Source organism: Portunus trituberculatus, chromosome 31 (assembly GCF_017591435.1).
Source record: "Portunus trituberculatus isolate SZX2019 chromosome 31, ASM1759143v1, whole genome shotgun sequence".
In the NCBI taxonomy this organism is placed as follows: Eukaryota; Metazoa; Arthropoda; class Malacostraca; order Decapoda; family Portunidae; genus Portunus; species Portunus trituberculatus.
Window position 1 is genome coordinate 18085153 of NC_059285.1, and position 19311 is coordinate 18104463.

General features: G+C 44.3%; 1 protein-coding gene across 1 annotated transcript; it reads right to left on the bottom strand.

The window, feature by feature from the left end:
• Positions 1–1419: 1419 nt before the first annotated feature.
• Positions 1420–19065, bottom strand: LOC123511080 (serine protease filzig-like). The gene is made up of 10 exons (XM_045266695.1): positions 18919–19065; positions 17720–17926; positions 15663–16237; positions 14091–14889; positions 6906–7122; positions 5974–6091; positions 5027–5209; positions 4297–4417; positions 3746–3877; positions 1420–3021 (listed from the first exon to the last, which is right to left on the bottom strand). Exons 1-10 carry the CDS (start codon positions 19063–19065, stop codon positions 2860–2862), a joined length of 2661 nt encoding a protein of 886 aa, XP_045122630.1. The 3' UTR covers positions 1420–2859.
• Positions 19066–19311: the final 246 nt, after the last annotated feature.

Below are 19311 nucleotides of genomic sequence, written 5' to 3' on the forward strand. Positions count from 1 at the left end.
AAATACAAAATATCCTCAACCCTTTCATTGCTACACGATTTCTTCCCCATTCGGCAGATCTACTACTTCATATACGCTTCATTTTTGCACTACAGCCTTTCTAGATACTAGTTATGTTGTCTTAGAGAGAGGAAATTCATGTCCGTCTCTCTCTCTCTCTCTCTCTCTCTCTCTAAGCCATTCCCCCCCCCCCCCCAGTGCTATGTACAGTATATCAACAGATCCGGTGGTAGCCGTGAGAAGCATGAAATTAAGATCTGTTTCAAACAAACATTTCTGATTGCCCCTAGACCACACACACACACACACACACACACACACCTCATTATTCCAGGCATATGGAGAACAACAGTGTATTCCCACCTTACACCGTGCGTCCTGTTCAGTCCAGTGTGTTCTATGATACAATGTGCTGAAGATATGGAAACAACATCACAAGAGACAAGGAAGCACTAATCACACACACTTCCTTGGATACGGCTGTGAATATTGCAAGACAGCAAATGGTGTGGTAAGGATTCGATGCAGTGTGGGTGTCGAAGCTTTGAGTGATGAGTTGCTTTGTTGCTTCGCCGTTTCGTTTTCGCCGTGACGTGTTTCGAAGCAAGAAATCGAACAGACATTCATTCTTATGACGAACAGTTAAAGTATCATTCATTTCCTCAGTGTTATCGTTATCTGTCCTTCATAATTATGTTCACTGAGTGCTGAGGAAATGGTTCTTTTTAAAAATATAGCGACCATTGATATTTTTCCATACAAACAAAACTGACGATGAAAATACTTGTTAAATTCAGCTGGAGAGAGAGAGAGAGAGAGAGAGAGAGAGAGAGAGAGAGACTTTCACCAGACCTTGAACCTTACGTAATACAGACAGACGGGCGGATCCAGAAGGGGGGGGGGAGGTAGCACCTGAATAGAGATTATAACAAAGCTTCACGGGGGAGAGGGATGGAGAGAGGGAAGGGAAAGCACAAAAGGTAAGACTCAGAAGGGCAACAAAGGTATGCGAGTATTTTGAAGTCAGAGCCAGCATTCAGAAACTCTGCTCTGTCAACACAACTGTTTTCCAAGACCACAGAGATAGTCAGCCGAGTTCTCAAGTGTGTTTCTCCTGTTGAGGATAAAGAAACCTTGTTAAACTGTCACTAAATCCGTAAAAACACTCTCAAAACCTATCACTTCACTGCGATAATTTTTCAAACCTAGAGATGATTACCCGGGTTTCCAAGTTTTCTCTGTTAAACATGCAGAAATCTTGTTTATCTGTAATTGGATCAGAAAAAAATAATAAAGAATCCGTGTTACTTCAAGTAGACTCTTTTGAATGAAGTGGAAGAACGGACAGGAAGGTAATATTACGGTCTACAGTATTAAGTGGATGGAAGAATAAGACACGTAGGAAAAGAAGTGGCCAGGTAGCATCAAGATATTTATTTACAGACAGACAAGCCGACCAGCAGCAGCCCGGCACTCAATACAACACTAGCACTACTACAGTATTCTAACGTGACCTCGGGGACATGGCAAAGGACGGGGCGGGGTGGAGGGAGGCTGAAGGAGGCGGGGCGGGGCGAAGATAAACAGCGTCAGTGCTGCGTCACCCCGACACATCCCAATCAGTCCCGCCCGTCCCGTCATGCAGTGCCATCCTACTTAAAGAAAAACACGTTCAAGATGCCTCATAAGGGTAAAAGAATAAAGAAACCTAACGCTAAACAAGTGATCATGTTTAAAAAGGTGCGATTCGGTGAAAAAAAAAAAACAAAAACACATTCAAGACGCTTCATGAGGGAATAGAAATCAAGAAAACTAATGAACAATACGTGATGATATATAAAATGTGCAATTCAGAGGAACAACAAATTATATTCAAGGTGACTCATGAGGAAGTAAAAAAATAATAAAATGAAGAAAAAAACTGATCATAAAAAAAAAATTGCAAATAAAAAAAAAAAAACAAGATTACTCATATACTAACAGAAATCAATACAAACTAATGATAAACAAGTGATCTTAACAATAAAAAGGTGCAATTAAAAAAAAAAAACATGATTATCAACAACGGAGCATGTAGGTACTGTACTATATAACGGAGCATGTACTGTACTTTGGCGCCATGTACTTCTAACACACTGTACTTCACCCCATGACGCCTCACTCTTGCAGACGGCGAGGCTTGGCGGGGACTGGCTTGGTGCATGGGGACTGGGGAGAGCGACGTGGGGTAACGGGAGAGAGTAAGGGACACAACACACGACCACGGAGAAACTTGCAGGTACAGAAGTGGGTCAAGGACGGAATGAGGACAGTGGGGGGATGGTGGGGCGTGGAGGGTTGTGGCGGTGACTATAGGGAAGGAATGGAGACTTGGAAAGGAGCAAGGCGTTGATTTTATGACCCGTATTCTGAAACACTTAACTCTCTTGCCACCATGCACGACTGTCAAAAGGCCACAGAGATGCTGAGCCGGGTTCCCAAGACTGTTCCGGCGGTTCATAGTGTAGAAACTTGGTTAATCCGCCACTAGAACCGTAAAAAGAGCATTGGAAATCATGCGACGCAAAAGAGTTTCAGAATAAGATGCACGGAAAGAACGAAGGAAAAGGAGGAAGAATGGAGCGTTGTCTGAGGAAGGAACGGAGATTGGTAAAGGAAAATAACGAGGACTAGGTATGATGATATAGGAACTGAACTGAACGACTGAAGAACAAATGGTAAAGAAAGGAACAAGAAATAAGGCTGAAAAAAGGAACGGAACTGAATAACTGAAGAATAAATTGTAAAGAAAGGAACAAGGAATAAGACTGAAAAAAAGGAACTAAACTGAACTAAACTGAAAGACTGAAAGACAAATAACTACAAGCGCAGAATATCCTGGAGCCACGGCGTGTAGTAAGGAATGTTGACATATACACCAGGAACACCAGGGGCGCCGCAGCCGATGCCCCACGATACCACGCCCGCCAGCTGGTACCGCCCATCAGATCCCTCACACGCCAAGGGCCCGCCGCCATCACCCTGGGGAGGAGAGAAGGGCGGTGAAGGAAGGATGAGGCGGAGAGGGAAGTAGATGGATATAAATTGATGGATGAATGAATTGATGGATGTAGATGAAGGGCAGTGAAGGGAAGGCGAAAGAAGAAAGAAGCTGACGGAAGGGAAAGGGAATGTAGATTGTAGTAAGGTAATGTGAGAGGAATGAGACGAGATGAGAGGTGTGAGTGAGAGTGAGAGAGATGTAGGATGACTTGGTGAGTGGGAGAAAAAAAAAAAAAAACAGCCAGAGAGAGAGAGAGAGAGAGAGAGAGAGGGGACACAGAAGAGGAACTGCAAAACTGATGGACTAATAGACTGACAATGACAAATACTAAGGCGTCAAAATAAACAAAAGCAGATCACAACAAAGACAACAATAAGCAGGAGAGAAAACAACAAACAAACTTGACTAACTGATAGATAAACAGATAAAAAAAATATATACTAAGGCGCCGCGACAAACAAGAACAAGTCACAACAAAAAATAAACATAGATAATAAATGAGTAGATAAGTAGATAAATAGATAAACAAACTAAGCAGAACAGAAACAGCGAAATAAAAGTATAAATAGATTAACACAATGATGAATACTGACAACACTAGGCGCCGTATCACAATAAATAACAGAAAACACAAACAGAGAGAGAGAGAGAGAGAGAGAGAGAGAGAGAGAGAGAGAGAGAGAGAGAGAGAGAGATACCCACCTTGCACGCGTCCTTGCCCGCCTCGCCACCCGCACAAACCATCCCAGGGTGCAGGGTGTATTGTGGGCCCAGGCGCGTCAGACGAAGGGCCGCCTCACACGCCCCTCGCGACACCACATTCATTGATACCTCCTGAGAAAGAGAGAGAGAGAGAGAGAGAGAGAGAGAGAGAGAGAGATAATTAAGTAAGACATTAAATACATCCCAGTATGTTTGAAAGAGTAAAAGTTTGTTCCCTTAATTTTTCCCACCTCTATTCCTTCTCCTCCTCCTCCTCTTCTTTCTCCTTTTTCTCTAATTTTCTCCCTTTGCCAACTTATCTCTCTCTCTCTCTCTCTCTCTCTCTCTCTCTCTCTCTCTCTCTCTCTCTCTCTCATCTTCCTTCTACAGTCTATACATTTTCTATCTATATTCGAGTAAGTATATATGTATTTCCAGTAGCAATAATAAAATGTTTCAAGTGATTAATTCTCCTCCTCCTCCTCCTCTTCCTCCTGCTCCTGCTCCTCCTCCTCCTCCTCCTCCTCCTCCTCCTGCTCCTCTTGCCGCACCTTCAGCACACTCTGGTAGCGGCCGCTGTCCCCGAAGCTGTCCTTGCCCCAGCCGGAGACCCAACAGCGGCTCCCCGTGAAGTCAGCTTGGCGGGGCAGGCAGATGGGGCTGATGTGGGGGCTGGCGGGGCGGGACAGGGCAGGACGGGGCATAGAGAAGAGGGCAACGCTATTAATATCACCATTGTTATCTTCATTACCTCGTCTCATACCGTTACATTAATTTCTTTTTATCTATTTATTTATTTATTTATTTATTTATAGATTTGTTTATGTTTAGTTGATAATTCCTGTTTTGTTTTGTTTTTAGTTGAAGCATTGCGTTTACTACTACTACTACTACTACTACTACTACTACTACTACTACTACTACTACTACTACTATTACTACTATTACTACTACTTCTATTACTACTATTACTACTACTACTGCTACTACTGCTACTACTACTACAACAACAACTACTACTACTACTACTACTACTACTACTACTACTGCAACAACAACAACAACAACAACAACAACAACAACAACAACAACAACAACAACAATTACTACTACTACTACTACTACTACTATCACTATAACTACTACAACTACAACTACTATTACTACCACTATATCACCACCACCAACAACAAACACGGCCTAAACAACGCCATCAACGAAAACAACACCATCCCTCGCTCCCTTCTTTCCCTCTCCACACCTTTCCTTGCCCTTCCTCACCTGCGCGCAAGATCAACAGGCGTAGTCATCCTCACCACGGCCAGATCGTTCACCAGGTTGCCGGAGAAGTAGTCAGGATTCACGTACAGGGAGCTCACATCACTCTCCACGTACGGGTAAAACTCATCATCATTATTCACGTCCCACTCCCCCAGACGCACGCGAAGTTCCCCCGCTGAGTACCTGAAGGAGTAGCAGAAGAAGGGAGTGAGTCTGGGCTTCCGTTGGGGTGTAGTTTTGTGGGGTGTGGTTTTAGATGCGTATAGAGTGAAGGATTGCGGGAGATGTGATGGTTGAGACTATTTTTTTTTTTGTGGTTTGAAATGTGTTTGAGTGGTGAGTAAATAGTATAGACGGAAGTAGAAAAGAACAGCAAGATCAAGAACAAGAACAAAAAGAAGAAGCACATTAGGGAAAGGAGAAGAAAACAAGAACACGAAGGACAAGAACAAATAGAAGAAGAATAAGAAGAAAAGGATGAAAAAAACGACAAAAGACACAAGAACAAAAAAAAAAAAGATTAAAACAACATTAAAAACAAGAATGATAACAAGAAGAAAATGAACAAATAAATAGATAAGCAAATAAATAAACAAAGAAAGAAAGATAATGAGCTGAAAGTGAAAACAAGAAGAAGCGCAAAAACAAAAGAAGAAAAAAAAAGCAGAACATGAAAAAACAAAACAAAATAAATAAGAACAAAATTAATAAAAGAGATGAATAAAAAAGCAAGAATGATAACAAGAGGAAAACGAACAAATGAATAAACAACAAGAAAAAAACACAAGAACAAGAAATTAAAAGAAAACAGAACATACAAAAAAAAGAACAAAAAAGACAAGAATAATAACAAGAAAAAATAAAAAAAAAAAAAAAAAAATAAAAAAAAACAACGATGGAAAGACACCACCACCACCACCACCACCACCACCTTATAAGGGACCTACCCAGACACACAGTGGGCTGCGGTGAGCACGTGTCTGTCGCTCACCAAGGTCCCGGCACAAACGTACACGCTGTCCACGCCCTCCTTCTTCAGCACGGCGCCCTGCCACGGGTACTCGCCTGCAGGGGACGCGGAGAGAGGGAAGGGCGTCAGTACAGAGTGGAGGGAGAGGGATGGATGGTGGAAGGTTGGGATGTGGAGGAATGGAGTGTTAATGTTGAGGAAAAGAGGGGGAAGAAAGGAAGAGGGGAAAGATAGGAGAAGGAGGAGGAGAAAGGAGGAGGAGGAGGAGGAGGAGGAGGAAAGAAGACAAGTACAAGAGCACGAAAATGAAACACATGATAAAACAAAGGAAAGAAGAAAGAAATATAAAAAGTGGAGGTGATAGATAATTGGTAATAATAATAATAATAATAATAATAATAATAACAATAATAATAAATAATAATAATGATAATAATAGTGAAACGACAACGAAGAGAAATGTCAGATAACACACTTAAAAACAAGTAAGGTGAAATGATAACTAAATGATAAATAAATGAATAAATTAAAGCAAAAAAAAAAAAAAAACGAAGACGAATATTAGGCAGTGTCAGTTTGCCGCACATAGATAAGAACCTAACCTAACCTAACCTAACAATGTCTAACACACTCACACACAAAAAACAAATAAATGAAAATAAATAAATGAATAAATAAAAGAATGACACGTACTCAGAAACACACCGCTCTCTCACCAAGACTGTTTCCAAAGACCAACAGAGACGACAAGCCCAATTCTGAAGTGTTTCTCCCTCAACAATGGAGAAACTCATTCATCTCTTACCAGAAACATAAAAACACCATTAAAACCTTATGTGACTTTAATGAGAGTCTTTTGAAAGTAATGGAGGTGCAGCAAAGAGTCTCAGTTATGCTTCAATCACTCACCAAAGTCTGCGTCACCATTCGCACGGTGAGGGCTGCTGATCCTGCCCCGCAACGCCTCGCCGCCCTTCAGGCCACACTGCGATGCCCGCGGATGCCCCAGGGTGTTGACGGGCGAAGAGGCAGATCCCAGCAGGCCCCCGCCCCGCGCGCAGCACACCTCGTACACGCTGCAGCTGTCCGGACCCCCAGGCACCACGCCCCCGCCCCCCAGCTGCCTCTGTGGGGGTGGGAAGGTGTGTGAGGAGGTGGTGGTGGTGGTAATTGTTATAGTAATGTTGCCGCTACTTTTACTACTACTACTACTACCACTACTACTACTACTACTACTATTACTACTACTACTACTACTACTACTACTACTACTACTACTACTACTGCTACTACTGCTACTATTACTACTACTACTACTACTACTGGTACTACTACTACTACTACTATTTTTTATTGTACTGCAAAGTACTACTAATATTATCAGTTTTTTACTACTACTACTACTACTACTACTACTACTACTACTACTACTACTACTAGTACTTCTTTTACTATTATCACTACTTACTACTACTACAACTACTGCCGTTTTTACTACTTTTACTACTACTACTACTACTACTACTACTACTACTACTACTACTACTACTACTAACTAACTAACTAACTAAACCTGCAACAAAAAACAAACAAGCAAACAAACAAACAAACAAATCTAAACCACATATACCCAGTCATGCGTCCTGTCGTCTTTACACACACACACACACACACACACACACACACACACACACACACACACACACACACACACACACACACACACACACACACACACACACACACACAGACCTCTCGTTCACTTTCCATCTCTCTTTAATTCCTTCCTCTACCAATACAAGTCCAAACGTTCACATTACCTTTCTTTGACCTCCTTCGTCCGTCCGTCCGTGTGTCCGTTCGTCAAGGCGTGGACAGTGAAACAAACACACACACACTTACCTGGCAGTCATGGTACACGAGGAGGCAGCTGGCGAGGTGGTGACAGACCGGGACAGTGGACAGGTGGGGGTAGGGGTGGGAGGCGGCAGAGACGAAGGAGGAGGAGGAGGAGGTAACTTTCCCCCTAAGCCATGCGAGAGTAAGTGACCTAAGCCAGTTTGGTGCACGAAGGTCAAAAGGTCAGAGAAGAAGCTGTGGGAGGTCAGGGGTCGGTCGTGGGGGAGTCCTGGAGTGTGTGGTGGTGATGGTGGTGATGGGGAGGATGGGGATGGAGATGAGGATGGGGATGAGGATGGGGATGGGAATGGGGATGGGAATGGGGATAGTCAGGGTTGGGGAAGACTCCGAAAGCGTTGGATGAAGTTGAGTGGTGTTGATGATCAGGGTGGTGGTGGTGGTGGTGGTGGGGTGGGAGGGGTGGTGGTAGTGGGGGGTGTGGGGGATGGGGAATGGGTGGGGAGGTGTGGTGGGATATCTGAAGAGAGACATCCACGGGGAGGTGACTCAGGAGGCCCCCCAGGTGTCCCAGGATGCGGGGGGAGGCAGGGAGGTCGTCCCCTTCCACCTTCAATGGGGAATGTTGAAGACGTCACGGAAATTAACGAATAGGTAAATAGGTAAAAAAAGAATAGTTGTCAAAATAAATAAATAGATAAGTCGCCAAAATTAATGAATAGATAAATCGCGATAATAAATAAAAAAAAAAAGATAAGTTGGGAAAAAAATGTAAAATAAATAACAAAAAGCTCCGTGATAGAAAAAAAAATGACGTTAAAAAATAAAATATATACAAAAATAACAAATAAACAAAAATAAGACCAGATTAAGATTACGTAGCTACTCACATCAATTAAAAAAAAAGTAATAACAACCTCCATGATTTGAAAATACGAAAAAAAAACAGAAAACAGCTAAATAAAACAAAACAAGATCACAGTTACGCATTTCCTACAATTACACAGAAATCACCACCGAGTCACGTTACAGAGGCGTCACGAATCGCCATTAACCCTTTCAGTACCATCACACGCTTCCATATTCATTCTGCTTACTATTTGGTGATTTTGTACAGCTTCAGAAACTTATGTGAGGGATTAAAATAGTGAAGACTCAGGCCATTAACCTTCTGGCCTCTATAGACCCTTCCTAATGTCAATAAAATCATCTAATAATACCCAAAACTCAAGGCAAAAAAAAGCGTTCCAGTACTGAAGGGGTTAACTATACACTCCTAACAACCTATAGTATCATTTACGCTCCTTTACTGTAGCTACCCATCACTGCCCATCGCTCAGTGCTAATGCTAATGCTAATGCTGCTGCTGTGTGGTGCGGGCTTTGGAGAGAGAGAGAGAGAGAGAGAGAGAGAGAGAGAGAGAGAGAGAGAGAGAGAGAGAGAGAGAGTCGGCACAACAAATTCAACAACCTTACGTGATCTAACAAGGACGCTCGGGGACACACACACACACACACACTCCGCCGGCGCCAGTCTTAACAATACAAGCAAAATAAGAATGGAAATACAAAAAAGACGAAAAAAAAAATACTTGCTTGGATTTCTATACTTATTCTAACCTACTCCTCGCAAGCGCCACTTTCAATAATAGATGAAGAAAAATATGTAACATTGTGAAAGAAATAGATGTAGATTCGCATTATACATATTCGGATTCGCAACAAATCATATCAAATTCAGTTTTCTTTACTATTTGATCGGAACTTGCTGCTTGGTTCTTTTTTTCGATATGCTGCGGACTGACAGACAGACAGACACGCAGACAAACAGACAGACACGCAGACAGACGCGGGTGAATAAATGCATGAGGTAATTAATATGGCAATGAGAGAGAAGTACTTACTTTTGATAACAATTAAAGTGACCAACAAAACAGTGACAGAAGATTGTTAAATGACTCAACGAGAATATAAGCAAATTAATAAAAAAGATAGATTTATATAGATAATAAATAAATAAATAAATAAATAAATAAATAACTATATAAATAAATAAATAAAGATCGCTGTGGATGAAGATGTACTAGAGACTCAAGACAACAGTAATGGTAAGCAACGCACTGGAAATAAACAAATAAATGAAATAAACAATGACCAAGTAAGTAAATCAACAAATCACCATCAACACTACTATGAAAGCGACCACAATCAATAATGAAACAAAAAAAATAAATAAATAAAGCAAGCACCAATAAACAAGAATCATGTGAGGGAGCAGATAGAAAAAAATAAATAAACTACAATTGTCAAAAAGTAAAAATAATAATAATAATAATAATAATAATAATAATAATAATAATAATAATAATAATAATAATAATAATAATAATAACAACTCTACAATTCTACATCTTTCATACGAGCAGTGCGTGACGCTAAACTAAGAGTGAATTTTGAAGACGAAAATAATGAAAATGGTCAGAAAAATACTAATAAAGAACTAATAGAAAAAAAAAAAAAAGACAGCGGCGCAAAATCTACACGTGAACTAAACTTTAAAAAAAAACTAAATAAAACAAAAACAATAAAACTACACGGTTAATATAAGCGAGTGAGTGAGTGAGTGAGTGAGTGAGTGTGTGTGAGTGAGTGAGTGAGTGACAGAACGCGTGAGTGAAAAGAAAGAAAAAAGTAAAAAAAAAAAAAAAAAATGGAAGAGGAGAATTTATTATTTATCTATTTTTGCTTTTACTTTTCCAACTTTTCTCGTTCAATTTTCTTTGGCGGGAAAGACAAATAAAAAAAGAAAATGGCGACTCTTAACTTCCTTTCACTTATCAGAAAACTTGAGGGTGGAGGACGACCTCCTATTGGCGGAGGGAACGAAGGAATTGGAGGAGGAGGAGGAGGAGGAGGATGACGAAGAGGAGGTAGAGCCACTAGACGGGAAGAAAGATGAAGACGACGATGAACGAACAGGAAGACGAGAGGAGGAAGAACCAGGGCGAGGAGGAATACGGGAGGAAGAGGAAGAGGAAGAAGAGGAAGAGGAGGAGGGAGAGGAAGCTAAATCTCTCTTACTTCCTCCCGCTTCAGATCTGCCGTAGATGGAGTGAACGAAGCCCTCAGGAGTGTACAGGTCTTCGTCGAAAAACTCGTGTCCGTATCTATGGCCGTGTCCGTGGAAGTCGTGTCCGTGGAAGTCGTGTCCGTGGAAGCCATGTCCGTGTCCGTGTCCGTGTCCGTGGTCGTGCTCGAGGTGTCCGTGGTCGTGTCCGTGGAAGTGCGTGTGTTCGTGGTGGTGGATTTCAACTGGCTTACTGGGTACAAAAGGCAGTGGTGGTGGTGGTCTCGGATGCACTGGCTTGGGCACGTACACTGGCTTAGGTACATACACTGGCTGTGGCTGCACGTACACAGGAGGTGGAGGAGGAGGTGGTGGGGTGGTGGAGGAGGAGGTGGAGGTGGTGGTGGGGGAGGAGGTGGTGGAGGTGGTGGTGGTGGGTAGTATGGTTTATGATGATGGTGTGGCTTTCCGTGGCCAAACCCACCACCTAACCCACCAGGATAAGGAGGGTACCCACCACCATAGCCCCCACCGAGCCCCCCACCATATCCCCCACCGAGTCCCCCTAACAAGCCTCCCTTGATGTTGTGGATGCCGTGAACACCTTGGGAATTCGGGGACAGGATGAGATCAAGTGACGGGTTAACAATAGGTCTTCCGTCGAGACTCCCAACTTTCAGTCCCAATTGAGGGTTGATGGACACAGGGCCGAGTTTCAGTCCCAGTGGGTTTCCAGCGCTACTGCCGAAGGGTCCGCTGGGTCCGTCGTGTATTGGTATGGTGCTGAACTTAACGCCAAAGGTCGGGACGAAACCAGGTCTTGCAGGGGAGGAGAAGCCATCAAAGCCACTCCCACTTAAGAGGCCTCCGAGGAAACGCTGACGAAGGGATGAAGAAGGTGGTGATAGGGACGGTGGAGAGAGGGTGGTATATGGTACAGCAGTGGGTGATGGGGTGGTAAAGAAAGGAGATGGGTGAGAAGGGAAGGGTAACATTTAACCCCTTCAGTACCATGACACGTTTTCATATTCATTCTGGTCACTATTTGATGATTTGATGCAGATTCAGAAACTCATGTGCGGGATTAAAATAGTGAAGACTTTGGCTATAAACTTCTGATCTCCATAGACCCTTCCTAATGCCAATAAAATGGTCTATTCACACCCAAAACTCATGGTAAAAATGCGTCCCAGTACTGAAGGGGTTAAGGCGGTGAGTGATGGGGTGGTGAGGAAAGGGAATGGGTGAGAGGGGAGGAGTAACATTGAATGAGGTAGGAAAGATTAACAGTGAGGGTGGTGTATGGTAAAACACTGAGGGATGGGGTGGTATGGAAAGGGGATGGGTGAGAGGGGCGGGGGTAACACTGAGGTAGGAAGGATTAATAGTCACAGTGGAGAAAAGATGATATAGGTCAAAGCAGTGGGTGATGGGGTGGTAAGGATAGAGGATGGGAGAGAGAGTAGGGGTAACACTATGAGGTAGGAAGGGCTGATAGTGACGGTGGAGAGAGGGTGGTATAGGATAAAGCAGTGGGTGATGGGATGATGAGGAAAGGTGATGGGTGAGAGAAGGGGTAACATTGATGGTCACAGAAAGGGTTGGTTTAATATGGGAGGGTGTGAAGGGGCAAAACATTAAGGAGATAACGATTTAGAAGTATAACAGATGAAATAAAGTCAATAATTTAAAGTATAGAATCATCATGAAGTGAAACAAAGAAAATGGAACTTAGAAAGAGTTTAAAAAGAAAACTACACACATACATTGAGTAAAAAGAAATAAGAGAGAAAAATAACCAATGAAAAAAAACACTATATTGAAAAACAAAACAAAGAAAGAGACTAAAAAAAGTAATAAAAAGTACAATAAAAGTATAAACAGGTGTGGAGAATGTCACTTAATTAACCTGACACCTTAATTAGCCTTCAGAGAGAGAGAGAGAGAGAGAGAGAGAGAGAGAGAGAGAGAGAGAGAGAGAGAGAGAGAGAGAGAGGTGTTGTATACTCTACTAAACTGTGCTGTATGTGTCACTAGAAGAAACTTTGTGTATGTGCGTACATTAGTATACATGTGCTTCCTAAACATACACAGGTGCTGAAGTGGCGTTAGTGAAAGAACAGACAGACAAACATACACACACACACACACACACTTACCGGATCACTTTGGCCTGGAGAAGACGAAGAAGAAGAGGAGGAAGAAGAAGGAGAAGCAGAAGATGAAGGAGAGGATGGCGTTCTAGCACCTCTATTCTTGTTCTTGTTCTTCTTTTTCTTCTTCTTCCTCTTGTCGTCGTCGTCAGCATCACGTCGTACTCTTAGCATGCCCTTACAGAACTTACCCATCGTGCCTCGCCGTACCCTGCCTCCTGCTGCTGCTACTGCTGCCTCCTCCTCCTGAAACAGCGGCGAAGATGTAGCAGAGGGAGAAAAAAGCAGGAGGCAGCAGGAGAGAGCGGGAAGGAGTAAAGGAAATGGAGGGAAGGAGAAAACAAGGGAAAGACAGGAAGGTTTAGTAGGAGGAAATGGAGAGAGAAAGGAAGGGTATAAAGGATGGGGGAGATAAGAGAGATGAAAGAAGAGAAATGGAGGAAAGTTTGTGGAAGGGAAGTGTAAGCAGGAAGTACCGTAATGCATGAAAAGATAGTTATGTCGAAGAAAACCGTGAATTGAGAGAGAGAGAGAGAGAGAGAGAGAGAGAGAGAGAGAGAGAGAGAGAGAGAGAGAGAGAGAGAGAGAGAGAGAGAGAGAGAGAGAGACTACAGGGATTCAGTAATGGTAAATACGAGAACCAGACATAAAAATAAGAAGACTGAAAACAATTAAATAGAAAATGAAACCTAATAACCCTTAAAAAAAAAAAAGGGAACCGAAAAAACCTGAAAGCAACAAACAAAATAGAAAACGGAACCGGAAAAAAAGTCTGAAAAGTGAAAACAAAACAGAAAAACGAAAACCACCAAAAAACTGAAAAATGAAAAAAAGAAACCAAAAAATCAAGAAACCGAAAAAAAATGAGGACAAAAGAAACCCAGAACATGAAAAAAGAAAAAAAAAGAAAAAAAAGAAAAACGGAGAATGGGAAGACACGCAGCGACATCATGACGGTTGACTGACTGACTGACCACCACCACCACCACCACCACCACCACCACCACCCCAGCCTTACGTGTGTGGACAAATCCTGCTGTAGAGAAAACGTGACATCCTCCACCACGCCCCTAGTCACTAATGGATGTGGGCGTGGCACGGGCGTGGGGGCGAACTGGATAACGGGCGTGTCTATTGGAATGAGAGACACGGGGGCGGGGAAGGCGGCTGGGGCAGGGGTCGGTGTTGGTGTGGGGGATTGCTGGGTGACGGTGAAGACTGACGACGGAGGCGGTGCAGGGGAAAGCGTGGGAAGGATGACGAGAGCCTTGCCATCTTGTACCTTGATTCCTGACCGTACGATATGGATGTTTGGATACCCTGACTGGATGATAGGCGCTGTATGGAGGGTGAGTGGCGGCTGTTGAGGGGCTGCCAGGAGGTCCTTGCCTTGTGGGACGGCTTTAGCGGTGGCGGTGGTGGTGGAGGAGGCTGTACTGGTGTTGTGTTCCGTCTGTCTCTTCCCGAAGTGTGTGTGTGTAGCTAAGGCAATCTGATCCAAGTACTCTAAAGGAACCACCGCTGCTGATACCGCCTCCGCCGCCGCCGCCAGCTGATCCAGGGGGTGCTCTGTGTCCCTGCGTGTCCTGTGACTAGTGAAGTTGGAGAGGATCGTGGAGGGCGTGTTGCGAGGGTCCTGCAGTCCTCCCAAGTCCTCACGTGCGAAGGGCGAGGAGTAAATGACGAGGTGCGTAGGACACTCGTCAATGGGCACACACACGCACTCCCTCCCGCCCCCTGCCAACCCCTGTGCCCCCAGTCCCTCCCCCTGTGGTGTTTCCCTGGTGAATATCTTGCCCGTGTCAGTGATGGTGTTCCTGTCATACCTGCCGCTGCTGAAACTGCTTCCGAATCCGCCTACTCCTCCTCCTCCATACACGCCACCTCCTCCTCCTCCTCCTCCCTCCTCCTCCTTCCTCATACACGCTCCTCCTCCTCCTCCTCCTCCTACATACACGCCACCTCCTCCTCCTCCTCCTCCTTCATACACGCTATCTCCTCCTCCTCCTCCTCCTACATACACGCTACCTCCTCCTCCTCCTCCTCCTCCTCCTCCATATGCACTACCTCCTCCTCCTCCTCCATAACTACTGCCAATTTCTCCTCCTCCTCCTCCATAAATATCAATTCCTCCTCCTCCTCATATCTCCTCCTCCTCCTCCTCCTCCTCCTCCTCCATATGCAGTCCTCCTCCTCCTCCTCCTCCTCCATCCTCCTCCTCCTCCTCCTCCTCCTCCTCCTCCTCCGTAACCACCGCCTCCTCCTCCTCCTCCTCCTCCTCCGTAACCACCGCCACCGCCTCCACCTCCACCTCCTCCTCCTCCTCCTATTCCACCACCCCCATAACCACCACCACCACTACTACCCCCTCCTCCTCCTCCTCCTCCTCCGTAACTAACTCCTCCACCACCTCCCGCATAACCACCACCACCACCACCACCGCTCTCCATTATAATCCCTCCCTCCATAACCCCCACCACCACCACCACCACCACCACCACTCAGGTAACCCCCACCCCCTGATATGGAGTGCTGGTGGTAATGAATGTGCTGCACCGTCTGTATTCCTCCTCCTCCGTCAGCGTGGGGCCCTCCATAGCTATCAGGGGCGCCTACGGAGATGGGGCTGGGTGCGCTGAGGGAGTAGGAGGGCGGGGATGGGGCGCTGTAACTGATGGAGGGAGCTGGGGCACTGTAAGAGAGAGGATCCGGGGCACTGTAACTCACGGCGGGTGGGTCTGGGGGGCTGTAACTGTAAGACGGGGGCGGCGGGGCACTGTAGGAGTAGGAGGGGGGATCCGGCGCACTGTAGCTGTAGGATGGGGGGTCGGGGGGCGTGTATACGGTAGCAGGGGCAGTGTGAATGATCGATGAAGGCTTAGGGGATCCATAAGATGTCCCTACGCTACCCCTGCTTCCACTGTACGACTCCTGGAACACTGCAAAGCTCCCGTGGGAATGCCCTGAGAAACCATGCCCCTTAGACCCCCTGTAGGAGCCCCCGTACCCCTTGGAGTCCCCGTGGTGGTAAGGCAGGGCTGGGATAGGCTTTCCAACGGGCCGTATTTCCACAGGCTGCACGTACTGGATCTCGTGAGGGTCCACTGGTTTACCGAAGTGCTGTGCTGCTGCCGCCTTGAAGTGCCCCTTGCGTCGGTAGCCACACTAAGAGACAGGGGCACAGCAGGGCACAGCAGGGACAACACGGGTACAGCAGAGGCGCAGCAGGGGAGAGAGCGGGAGTGCAGGGGGGGTTGTCATTAGTCATAAAGTAATTGTCGTGGGTTTTTTGAAGGATTGTCTTGTGAAGGTCATGGGGATGTGAATGGGGTGTTTGATGGGTATTGAATGGGGAAGTCTGAGAGGTTGTTATGGGGTTAGGAATGGGGAGGAGGGGTAAAAGGAAAGAGAGGAACTGTCATGTGAAAAAAGATGGATACGAGGAAGAGAGAGAAAAGGAGAAAAAAGAGAAAAGGAAAGAGAGGAATGGAAAGAGGTGGATGAGAGGAGGAGAAAGGAAAGGAGAAAAGGAGAAAAGGAAAGAGAGTAGGAAAAAAAGTAGATACGAGGAGGAAAGAAAGAATAGGAGAGGGAGGAATCGTCATTTGTAGAGGGGTGGATACGTGGGGAGAGGAGGGATACAGTCTGGAGCGCTGCGGGATTGGGTAGGGATGGAAGGGTAGTGGGTGGTGAGTGGTGGTGGTGGTGGGGAGGGGTGGTTAGGGGTGGTGGGGAAGCTTGCTGGATGGGGATGATTGGGGAGTATCACATTGTCACTCCTCGCAGCATGGAGAGGTGAAAGTGTAGAGGGACATGGTAATCTTACGGACAAACATGAAGAAAGTGTATGTTATGTGTAGCGAGTCTTGACATACGCAAACCAAAATATTACTGAGAATAGGAAACAGAAAGATGCAAAATAATAATAATAAGTAAATAGATAGATAAATGAAAAGAGTAAAGACTTAGACAACCATTATATAAAGGTCCAATGCCTCATAAACTACTAAGCAGAAGAAAAATAGTAATAATAATGATAAAAGCAATAATATTAAGTGCCTAGTAATTTCATCCCATTTTCTCCAACACAGATGAAGAAAAAGTGTAGATGTGTACAGTACTTTTTGCAATATACTAACGAAAATATCACAAAAAGAAGGAAAGAGAAATATATATATATATATAAAAAAAAACGTAGAATAAAATATAATCATACAATATCATATGAAAGTGGAATGCCTGATAAACTAATTAACAGAGAAAAGAAAGCAATAACAACAATAACAATAAGGATAATAATGATAAACACCCCGGTAAATTCATCCCATTTTCTCCGACACAGATAAAGAAAATGTATATATGCGTGTGTAGAACCTGTTAAAATATACCAACAACAAAACACCACTGAGAGAAGAAAGGAGAGAAAAAAAAATAAATAAATAAATAAATAAATAAATAAAACATAATAAAGATAAATGAAAGAGAAAGATGAAAAAAAAACTAGAATAGAGATAAACGAAAAAAAATAAACAAAATAACTAAAGAAAACAAAGAACCAAACATTATATAAAAACAAAAAAATACCTAATAAACTGAGAAAGAAAACAACAACAACAACAACAACAACAACAACAACATCTTACTCACATTAATTCCCAAACCCACAGAACACAACTTCTTCTTCAGGGAACCAATGAACCTCGGCTCCGCATCTTCAGGAGGCCGCTTGACACTCAGCACTGGGGACACAGACTCAGCAGCCTCCAGGACCTCAGCCTCTCCTTCCCCCGGCGTCTCCAATCCAGCTTCTTTCACCGCTGCTGTTTGTCCGAAGAAGGTGGCTGTGTTCTGCGGCTGAGGGGGGGAGACGAGGGAGGGAGGAGGATAAAAGGAGAAGGATAGAAGGAAGGGAAAAAGGAAGGGAAGGATAGAAGAGAGGAAAAAAAGGAAAGTAAGGAAAGGACGTAGAGGAATCAGAAAAGGATGAAAAATAAGAAAGACGAAGGATAGAAGGGGAAAAGGGAAGGAAAAGAGAGGGAAGGAGAAAAGGAAGGAGGTAAAGTAGGAGAAGGGAAAAGGGAAGAGGGAGGGAAGGAGGTAAAGAGGTGAAGCCATAGAAGGGAGGGTAAAAAGGAAAAGGAAGAGAAGGAGATAGGGGGTAATCAGAAACGGATGAGAGAGAAGGAAAAGGAAGAATGGAAGGAAGGATGAACGGAGAGAAGGAGAGATGGGAAGGGGAGAAACAGTAAAGAAAGGAAATGAGTTATGGAAGGAAATGGAAAAGGAAAAGAAAACAGAAAAAGGAAGGAAAAGAAGAGGAAAATAGAAGAGAAGGGATTTGAGAAAGAAAGAAAGAATTGAAAGAGGAGAAAATAAGGGAATACGGACATAATGAGAAAGGAAAGAAGATGGAAGCAGGGCAAAGGAAAGGAAACACAAGGGAAAGAAAATGAAAAGAAAAGGAAAAGAGAAAGGGAAAGAAAAGAAACGAGGGAGAAGAAAAAAAGGAAAGGAAAAGAAAAGGGGAAAGGAAAAGGGAAAGAGAGAGAAAAGAAGAGCAGAGGGAGAAAAAAAATAAAAGAATGCGGATATAATGGGAAGGAAAGGAGATGGAAGCGGGGAAAAACAAAGAAACACAAAAGAAAGGAAAAGGAAAAGGAAAAGGGAAAGGGAAAGAGAGAGAAAAGCAAGGTAAAGATTTAATTGCATTGTTTTGTTTTTTATTTGTTTAGTTATTATCATGTTTTCTATTTTGCCTTTTCATTAATCTTATCGTAGCGCAAATATTAGCAGAAAGTGGATAATAAGTCTCTCTCTCTCTCTCTCTCTCTCTCTCTCTCCCATACCTTTCTGGAGGACGCCGCGGAGGGAGGATGCGCGGGGGACACAGAGGTAGAGGAGTGGGTGGAGATGGAGGAGGAGGAGGTAACCACGGAGGAGGCGGAGGCAGGAGACTCGTGGGGCGGCTGCTGGTCCTTCCCCTCCTCCCACATCCACTCCCCACGCACCCCCACCACCACCACCACCACTACCACCACTGCCTTTAACAACCTGCCCATGACTGAAAGGGAGAAAGATACAGTTAGATAAAAGGATGAATGTGTAGAGGGAAGTTTGTGATGTAAGGGGCGGGTATTTATGAAGGATGTGGGTGTGTGAGGATAAGGAAGGGAATGGTCTAGGTCAGGTGTGGGCAAAGTACGGCCCGCTGAAGGAATTTATGCGGCCCGACAATGGTT